General features: G+C 36.0%; 1 protein-coding gene across 1 annotated transcript; it reads left to right on the forward strand.

Moving 5' to 3' along the window:
* Positions 1-4150: 4150 nt before the first annotated feature.
* On the forward strand, positions 4151-9332 carry LOC107790711 (mitochondrial uncoupling protein 3). The gene is made up of 3 exons (XM_016612671.2): positions 4151-4565; positions 7569-8152; positions 8933-9332. Exons 1-2 carry the CDS (start codon positions 4191-4193, stop codon positions 8109-8111), a joined length of 918 nt encoding a protein of 305 aa, XP_016468157.1. The 5' UTR covers positions 4151-4190; the 3' UTR covers positions 8112-8152; positions 8933-9332.
* The last annotated feature ends 487 nt before the right edge of the window (positions 9333-9819 follow it).

Consider the following 9819-nt stretch of genomic DNA (forward strand, 5'->3'; position numbering starts at 1 on the left):
CAAAGAGTTACCCTTCAGTTCGAGTGCAGTGGAGAGGTCAGCCTATTGAGGCAGCTACTTGGGAGTCCGAGTCCGATATGCGGAGTAGATATCTCCACCTTTTCACCAGCCCAGGTACTTTTCTATGTCCTTTCGAGGATGAACATTTATTTTAGAGGTAGAGAATGTGATGACCCAAAAGGTCATCTTATGTTTTAGAACTCGAATCTGCGCTGTTAAGCCTTAAAATCTCATTTTTACCCTCCTCAATTTACGTGTGCAGTCCGGGCATATTTTCGGAAAGCTTTTATGTTGTAAACTAAATAAAAATAAGAATTTTTTCCTTAAAAGTTGATTTTAGTTGACATTGGTCAATATTTTTGGTAAACGGACCCGGATCCGTATTTTGACTGTCCTGGTAGGTTTGTATCGAATTATGGGACCTCGACGTATGCCCGGAATCGAATTCGGAGATCCCTAGCTTGAGTTATGAATTTTTGATGAAAATTAAAAGTCTGAAAATTAATTATTTTTAAGAATTGATTGATGTTTGGCATTGTTAGTATCGGGTCCGTATTTTAGTTTCGAATCCCGTTACAAATTTATTATGATATTTAAGATTTGTCTGTGAAATTTGGTGAGAAACGAAGTTGATTTGACGTGATTCGGACGTCCAGTTGAGAAGATAGGAATTTTAAAGTGTTCTTGAGAATTTCATTTGATTTGGTGCAAAAATCGAAGTTCTAGGTGTTATTTTGGCGATTCGATCGCGCGAGCGGGTCCGTATGATATTTTTAGACTTGTGTGCATGTTTGATTTGGAGCCCCGAGGTCTCGGGTGAATTTCGGATAGGCCACGAGATATTTAGGACTTGGGAAAAATCTGGTTTTCTACAGATTCTGGTGTCTGGCATATCCTTCTTCGCGTTCGCGAAGGTCCTCTCGCGAACGCGAAGAGTAAACTGATAAGGCTGAGACTTCTTCTTCGCGAACGTGAAGGCCTGGTCGCGAACACGACTGGCTCAACGCGAACGCGAAGCATTTGGGACCTAGGGGGTTGGTTGTTCCTTCATCGCGAACGCGAGCAATGTCTCGCGAACGCGAAGGCCAGAGGGGGAGTAACCATCGCGAACGTGAGCTGGGTCTCACGAACGCAAAGGCTTGGCAGCTAGTACCCTTCGCGAATGCGACAGTGGCCTCGCGAAAGCGATGCACGCTGTCGCCCAGTGCATAAAACAGAATCAAACACGGGTTTAAACTATTTCTTCAATATTTTTGAAGAACCAAACGGGTAGAGGTAATTTTCAAGAGTCATTTTCTTCCCCAAAGTATTGATAAGTAATTCTAAACCATTTTTCTTCAATTACCCATTACATTTCTTGAATTATCAACCTAAAATCTAGAGTTTTCATGGTAGAATTAGGGGTTAGGGTAGAAACTAGGAATTTCGGAAATTTGGGGAATTAGACATCAATTTGAGGTCGGATTCGAAAACCAATTATATATTCGGGCTCGGGGATGAATGGGTAAATAGATTTTGGTCCGAACCTCAAGTTTCGACCAAGCGGGCCCGAGGTCTATTTTTTGACTTTTGGAGGAAAATTTGGGAAATTTAATTTATGCAATACAATTGATTCCTTTAGCAATATCTGATATTATTGAGTCATTTTTGAATAGATACGAGTGATTTGGAGGTGAATTCTAAAGGAAAAGCTATGATTGAGAATTAAGTGGCCTTCGAAGTGAGGTAAGTGTCGTGTCTAACTTTAGTTTGAGGGAATGGGTATTATGTGTTCATTTGCTACGTGTTTGGTTGTTAAATACGATGCATAGGTAAGGTGACGAGCATCTATGCATCGTTTTCGAGTCATAGCATGCGAGTGAAATTCTATTCTCGTCTATTTTGTAGCCTTAAATTCTACTATCCATATTTAGCGGGGTTATTTGAAATGTTGGGTGACTTATATTTGGTTTCACTGAGATTTGGTAACTTTCGAATATTGATTCAAGGTTGAGGTTATATTGTGCTATTGATTATGTGTAAAATATTAGTTTCTTTGTGATATTCCTGTCTATCCGTTGTTATTGATTCCGTGATTGGTGAGGAGGAGTGTAAAGTACGAAGGGTGATGCCGTGCATGCATTATTTATATTTTGAGGAAGAGTGTAAAGCACGAAGGGAGATGCCGTGTATATTATGAGAGGTTTAATGCACGAAGGGTGATGCCATGCCGTTCTATTTATTTATTTGGTGAGGTTGAGAGTAAAAGCACGAAGGGCGATGCCGTGTCGTTCTATTTATTTATTTGGTGAGGTTGAGACTAAAAACACGAAGGGTGATGCCGTGCAGTTTTCCCTTGCTGTTTTAATTGCTCAATTCATTTAAGGATTTTTGGTTAAATTCTGTCTTTTCATTATTCTCACTCTTTATGTTGTATTCCCCCACTGTATGTCCCATTCCCATTATTTATGCGTTATTTCTTTATTTACTATTGTTGTCACTAGTATGATTATACTGTTCACGTTATATGTGGGTGTTTTATCCTAGCCTCATCACTACTTCGCTGAGGTTAGACTCGATACTTACCAGTACATGGGGTCGGTTGTATTGATACTGCACTCTACACTTTCTGTGCAAATTTTGGTACCGGCTCAGGTTAAACGAGATTTTGCGATTGGTCCGCTGTCCGGAGACTCAAGGTAGATCTGTCGGCGTTCACAAAACTTGAAGTCCCCGTCTATCTTTTATGTCCTATTGTTTTCTTTCATTCAGACAGTTGTATTTCTTTCAGACTATTACTTGTAGTAAATCCTAGAATGCTCGTGAATTGTGACTCCAGATCCGGGTGGTAGTAATTAATACAGTTTTATAATATTCCGCACTTATTATATTTCATCTTAGTTAATTATTGTTATTTACTGAATAGAAATAAGGAACTCGTTTAATGATTCTCTAACGTTGGCTTGCCTAGCAAGTGAAATGTTAGGCGCCGTCACAGTCCCGTCGGTGAAAAATTTCGGGTCGTGACACCTTAACACTTCGTGCTCATGAGAAAAATTAGAGTTAAAAATACTCACATATTTTTAAAAAGAAATTGACAAAATAAATTGAAATTTGACATGTTTGATGATATTCTTACGTGGTTCGGTCTACAAAGAATTAAAAAGAAGACAAACTTTGAAATAACGTTTTCATTATAGTTACACAATTTAAATAAGAAAATAATTATATATGTAAAATCTTACTCAATTTTAGATTCCTAAATATTAGGAGTTTCCTCATTGTTCAAATAAGGAAGAATTTAATAAATAAAGTTTAGTAGATTTTAAAGTCCTAAGTATTAGAAAAATAAGTAAATTACAATTACAAGTTTGTCCAATGTGAAACCTATTTTTAAAGGGTAAAAAAGGAGAACAAATATTTTGTTAAGGGCCTTCGTACTTTTAATATAATATAGATAAACCGAAAAAATACCGAACCGTACCGAATAAATTTATATGTGAAAAATATATTTATATATTAAGTTTAAAAATAATAAAGCATTAAATTTTTTCTTGAGCCATGAAATTATAAAAATGGTTATAAGCCAATAAGTAATTAAAATCAAAATCATAATTCCCAAACATATTATGCTGCTCCTACTGAAACTAAATTATTTTCAGCATATTTACTAGCAAGATAAAGTATTCTAACGATTATGAGTAGCAAACTACAATGTATTGAATTGAATATGTTTCCTTTCGTCTGATTTAGATTTATGAATATTTAATCTTCTATAAACTTTATTATTGAGTCTCAGCTTGGTTAATATCTTTCTACTCGTGTGATTTATATTTTCTTTATCTTTGCTAGTTTCATTTATACTGCTGTAAAGTAGTGGATGGATCTATACTCTAACCATCTTTTATGTTTCTTAATTGATCACCATTTAAACAGTAAAACTGTCTAGTAAATTTTCCTAAGACCTATAAATGTATATATATTATTGCATTCTACTTTCACTAATGACTTTTACATGATATTAAAAAAATATTGAAAATTAATATCATGAACTGAACCGTACCGATAGCGAAGAGAAATCGACATCGTTGGGGCGATTTCGAAAAGTTTAATTTTCGTTATACATAACAGAATAATCGAAAAATTAATAATATATAAATTTTATAAAATAAGCACGCCAACCAAACGATTGATAACCTACCTCTAGCTGAATGAAAACCCAAGAGCTCAAAGACGGCCGGAACGCCCATGCAACAAAGATAGCTCTAACAGCAATATCGGCGATGGCGGGGGAAACAGCAACTTTCCCGATTGACCTCATAAAGACGAGGCTTCAACTCCACGGTGAATCTCTCGCCTCATCTCGCCGGACATCCGCCGTTCGAGTAGTATCAGAGATCTTAAAAAACGACGGCGCTTTTGGACTATACAAAGGATTATCACCGGCAATTATAAGACATCTATTTTACACTCCAATCCGAATCGTGAATTATGAATTTTTGCGGAATTTTTTGGTTCCTGCTGATCATACTCTCTCTCTCCCTAGCAAATCTATTATTGGTGGAATATCTGGTGTTATTGCTCAGGTAAATAATAAATTGAAATATCATTGATTTTTGAATTATATTGTTGTATTGAGCTAAATGAATTGAAATATCGTGTTAACTTGGTCTGATTTACTACTGTTCTTCCGTATTTGAATGATTATTATGCTGAATTTAATAAAAAGAAAGTTCGAAATGTTGAAAGATAATTGAGAAGATGTCACATGAAATCTGAAATAATAGTATAAAGCACTAATTTGTTTCATTTTATATTGTCGGAATTTGACTAGACGTGGAGGAAACTTTTTAAAATGATTTATGTATTATATTAGTAGTAGTGGCAGAACGTGTAATAAAAAGTGGCTGGAAAATGTAGTTTGATAAGGAAAACATTATTCAAGGTTTAAACTTTAAATAGTTAAACGAATTTGAATAAGTGAAAAGTTATCAAAGTTTGTATCAGAAAATCATTAGTGGACTAATGTCAAATATTTTGACATTCTAAGATGGAAAAAGGAGTTAAATATTTTGAAACAGAGTGGTTTTATATATGTTAAATTTGAATGATTAGATAGAAGAAGTTTGGGAGGTGGGGGTGGGAGTATGTGGTTGTGCTTTCCTGTATTTGGATTGATGAACTTCTCTATTACAGTGTGTATAAAGATATTGCAGTTTATGTTCTAAAGGATTGACTACTTTTTGTTAGAAGGTGAAAGTATTATGTTTAGTTGGTAAGAGTTCGAGTACAAATGGTTAAGATGGAGTGACATTCTTTCAGGAAATTGTCTTTCAGTGAAATTCTTTTTCTTCACCATTTTCCTATGTTGAGTTGGGAGCTTATTGATGATAGTAGTGGGTAGCTGATAGTATTGAAGGAAGGTGGTGGCAGCAATTGTGGTTCTGGGTGCCGATAAAATTTGTGGCAGGTCGGATGCGATGGTGACTGCAGTATTCATTAGTGTGGTCGTTAGAGTTGGATGGATGACTAATGCATTGAGTGATCGGAGTTCATATCCCTTTAATGTTGCAAAATTCTTTCACTTAGAGAAGATTTTTCATGACTTAAAACATTAAAAAAGACAATTAGAAAATTCCTCTGGAGAAGATTTTTTAATCAGAATGCTTCCAGTGTATTTCTAGTCCTACCAAATAGATTTTAAATGATTTTTTGCTGGTCTGCACCTATTGGATTTGGATTGCAATAGAGCCTTGCCTTAGTGCTTGATGGAGAAATGGCTTCAAGGTGGTTGCAAGTTGCAACAGGACTGATTAGAAACTTAGAGTAAAATAAAAGGGATTCAAACCAATCATCTATGCGCAATGGAAAATTAGTTGGGTTAGCTATATGAATCTTTTGCAGCCATAACACTAAATAATTTTTCTTTTAAGAAAATTAGGAGTTTCTCATGCCAGAGGTACTCGAAATATAACATCTGTACCTACATGGATTCCATGACTAAACAAATTAGAAAGACTCTTTCCAACAACTAAGTCTTAACCTTTACCAGTCGGTATTGCCTGTAAGTAATTGCTTCTATTCTGGTATGTTCTTAGCGATGTACTAAGTTGCTCGAACACGGGTGCGGACGTTTGACACGGGTGTGGATCTAGAGGTCGGATCCTTCGAGATGTAAATTCTAGGATTCGGGGATACGGATCCTAGTACGGATACGGGTGCGGGGATCCGGCTAAAAATAATTCAAAAATATAAAAATATCTCTAAATTATGAGAAATTTTGTAGAATACTTACGTTAGCTTGTAAAGTGTGGATTTCTTTTTTATTCTCAAGTTGTAGATAAGTAAATGATTGATTTAATAGATAAGGTATGTTATTTTCTTCAAATTTACCCTAGTTTTGGTTCTGATTTTGGGAATCAAATTATATCTCGTCTCGAATTTTTCCGTCCGTCGTGGTCAAAGTAACAAAAATTGTTTAACAAGATCCGGTACGGATCCCATACTCACACCCATACTAGTGTCATGTCGACATGGGTGCGACACCTAAATTGCCATGTCGGGGCAACTTAGGCGATGTATACATGAATTCCGAAAATGTAAATGTTTATTAATAACTTTTTTTCTATAAGCGGTCAATGGTCATCTTCTGGTTTATAGAGCGGATTGCCCTATTTGTATCAACCCCCCCCCTCCCCCCTCCCCCCCGTGGGGGGTGGGGTCTTTAGCTTACTTTAGACAAAGAGTAGCCCCTCAAAGAGGTATAAGAAATTAAATCAGATCCTCTTTCACATTAAAAATACAGGAGATGGACAAGTGTTTCTTTTTGATGGATTCATCATGATCTGAATTGAGTTGAGCAACTTATATATGCTCTTTAGGGAAGAGCAATCTCTCTATTAGATTGTTGATTACTTTGTCAGTTCTTTGTTTCCTTGGTGGCACCTGAGACTTTGTAGTAAACAGATGAAGGTCTTTTTGATTAATTTGTTCATTTTGAGAAACAGTCAGCTGTCTTATACATTCTTTGGAACAGTTTCCTTTTGTTTGAAATTTTATTTACAATGCCTAGAGATAGATGTTGGTAGGTGCCCTTCGAAGGGCTTATGAAGCTTGTATTTGTTGATGTCTGTTGAATTTATCACTCTATTAATTTTATAGAAACGAGTTACTTTTATCTCTCCACCAAAGATGGTATCATGACAAACCCTTTTCTTCTCATCTTTAATTTAGTTATCTTTAACTAGATTTCACATGACATTATCTTATTTACATTTTTCATCTCTGTTATCCTATAGCTTTGTGCATGTTGGGAAGAATGTGAAGTATGATCAGCTAATGCTAAGTTGATAAAAGAAATGTTGATACTGCTAAGCTGAGAAAAATGTGAAGTATGATGGGCTACTTGTCCCCACAAAAACACCCCACAACAACACACACAAAAAAAAAGGAGAAAAGAAAAGAAGTGAAGTATGATACACTATGGAAAAACTTTTTAGTTTACTGGCTTATTGTGCTTAAGCTTTCAATTCCCTTCGGCAGCATTCATTGTGGAACATGTCATAGTTGCTTGTCTTCTTGTGATTCAGGTTGTGGCAAGCCCAGCTGATCTTGTCAAAGTTAGGATGCAAGCAGACAGTAGAATGGTAGGTCAGGGTATGGAACCTCGATATCGTGGGCCATTTGATGCTTTCAACAAGATTATTCGGACTGAAGGCTTTGGGGGACTTTGGAAAGGCGTACTCCCAAATGTCCAAAGAGCTTTTTTAGTTAACATGGGAGAATTGGCATGCTATGATCATGCAAAGCGCTTTGCTATCAACAACAACATAGCGAATGATAATATTTATGCACACACTTTATCATCTATAATGTCAGGCCTGTCAGCGACTACATTGAGTTGTCCGGCAGATGTAATTAAGACAAGAATGATGAATCAGGCTGCTGACAAGCAAGGGAAGAATAAGTATAGAAACTCTTATGATTGCCTTGTCAAAACTGTCAGAATTGAAGGAGTCAAAGCATTGTGGAAGGGATTCTTTCCTACATGGGCCAGGCTTGGCCCTTGGCAATTTGTATTCTGGGTATCATATGAGAAATTCCGACAAATTGCTGGTCTCTCGTCATTTTAACCAATTCATCATGCTGTGCATTATAAAACAGTGGAGCAAAGGTTAGGTTTTCATGTTTTTATTTTTTGGACTGATCTTGAGTTATTTATGTTATATCATGGTGAGCGTTTTGAGAAGCCCAGTATGCTTCTTTACTCCCTTTTGCAAGAAAACTGGGGAGACAGAGTTCTCTACTTGGACTCATTAAGTATTGGCTAAGCACTCGCCAGTTTTCTCTACTTGAGTATTTTAAACTGTTTTGCTCTCCGTTCTTCATCCAAATGTCAGCTGGTAGATCTGCAAATATGGCTTCGCAGTGCCAGGAAAACTAGGTATTTCTCATATTTGTGGGGTTTCAGAAAAAACCAATTGGCAATATCAATATGAAGAAGACATCACTATTCTTGTTCTTAAACTGAGCCGGAGAGCGATCTGTTGGAACAAGCAATACATGTGTCAGTTGGGTGTTAAACTTGTAGCTTGAGCCATTATTTCTCAACTTATGAAATAAAACTAAGAAAACACTAATACTAAGAAAAATAGCAATTGAGACAACTTTTTTTTCTTTTTCCAGTATTCACAAGATTAACCGAATGCACCTAATAATAGTCATACATTGGTGAACACCAAAGGATGCCACCATCGCTAATGTTCTTTGTACGGCTGAAGTAGTAGATTCTAGTTTTATAGAACACCATACAATAGATGCACCTCCACATATAATAATAACTGGTATGCTGATACTGAAAATATATGTCATGTTTTAGATGTACATTCTTAGCATGATTGTTTGACTCTTGGGTATAATCAGTATATAAAACGTTGTTTTATGTTTTTTGTAGCATTGAAGCTGAAAAGGCAATCAAAACTCAACCGAATGGTCAAAAGATGCTGAAGTTCTGCAGGCGGAACAGGACATGCTCCTAGTTCGCACATAACTGATCCGAGAGCTCATCGAACGTCAAGTATATATGAAGATTCCACTGTCGCAGGTGCCCAAGACAAGTTCTCTACCGTATGCAAATTAAAGTTCAGAGCCGAAAAGTTGGACCATTGCTACCGCAAGCGGAGAAGTCTAGTTCCAACCGTGCACACAAAAAACATCAGAGAGGTGCAAAATAACGGTAAATAGTTAATTAAATTATAGAAGATAAACTAAGGTCTTCTAGGAATTTTTCTTTTTAATAAATAAATAAATTTTAAAAGAGACTAGTCGAATTATATAATAACTAACGTTACATGCCGCCATTTTCTTTGTTTTATTTCCCCGCGATCTTCCTCTTTGCATGCTTGCTGCATCTTGTATTAATATGTACTGAAGTGACTTTAGAGATTCATAGTCCTCATCCTCCCCCTAACTTAATCTAAGTTCTAATCCCGTTTCTTTGTGAAATAATTGGGCAAAATCTTGTCTTCTTCAATAATTATAGGAATAAATACAAGACTGCGAAAACCATAAACTTGAAAGTTCTTAATCCATAGAAATAGAGCTCTTATTGATATTGGCTAGCCATTATTACACATAAAACACCATTTGACTGGCCACTGTAAGGTCAACAATATATTCGTTTAATTTAATTTACTTTAGCTAATTGTTTAAGTTCGGTGGGAAAAAGAAATAAAAAAGAGATGATCAATTTAAGTGTTTATGCAAATAATTTTATATCGTTTTACTACTCTAGAATTTCAAAAGCATTGCCCAGTTAAAGAACAAAGACACACCATCGAA

The sequence above is a fragment of the Nicotiana tabacum genome, chromosome 24, assembly GCF_000715075.1.
Source record: "Nicotiana tabacum cultivar K326 chromosome 24, ASM71507v2, whole genome shotgun sequence".
Lineage (NCBI taxonomy): Eukaryota > Viridiplantae > Streptophyta > Magnoliopsida > Solanales > Solanaceae > Nicotiana > Nicotiana tabacum.

Bases quoted from the DNA above. Each gene is read 5' to 3' on its own strand.
- LOC107790711 (XM_016612671.2), top strand. From the start codon at position 4,191: ATGAAAACCCAAGAGCTCAAAGACGGCCGGAACGCCCATGCAACAAAG. The intron at 4,566-7,568 runs GTAAATAATAAA...CTTGTGATTCAG, and splicing joins TATCTGGTGTTATTGCTCAG to GTTGTGGCAAGCCCAGCTGA.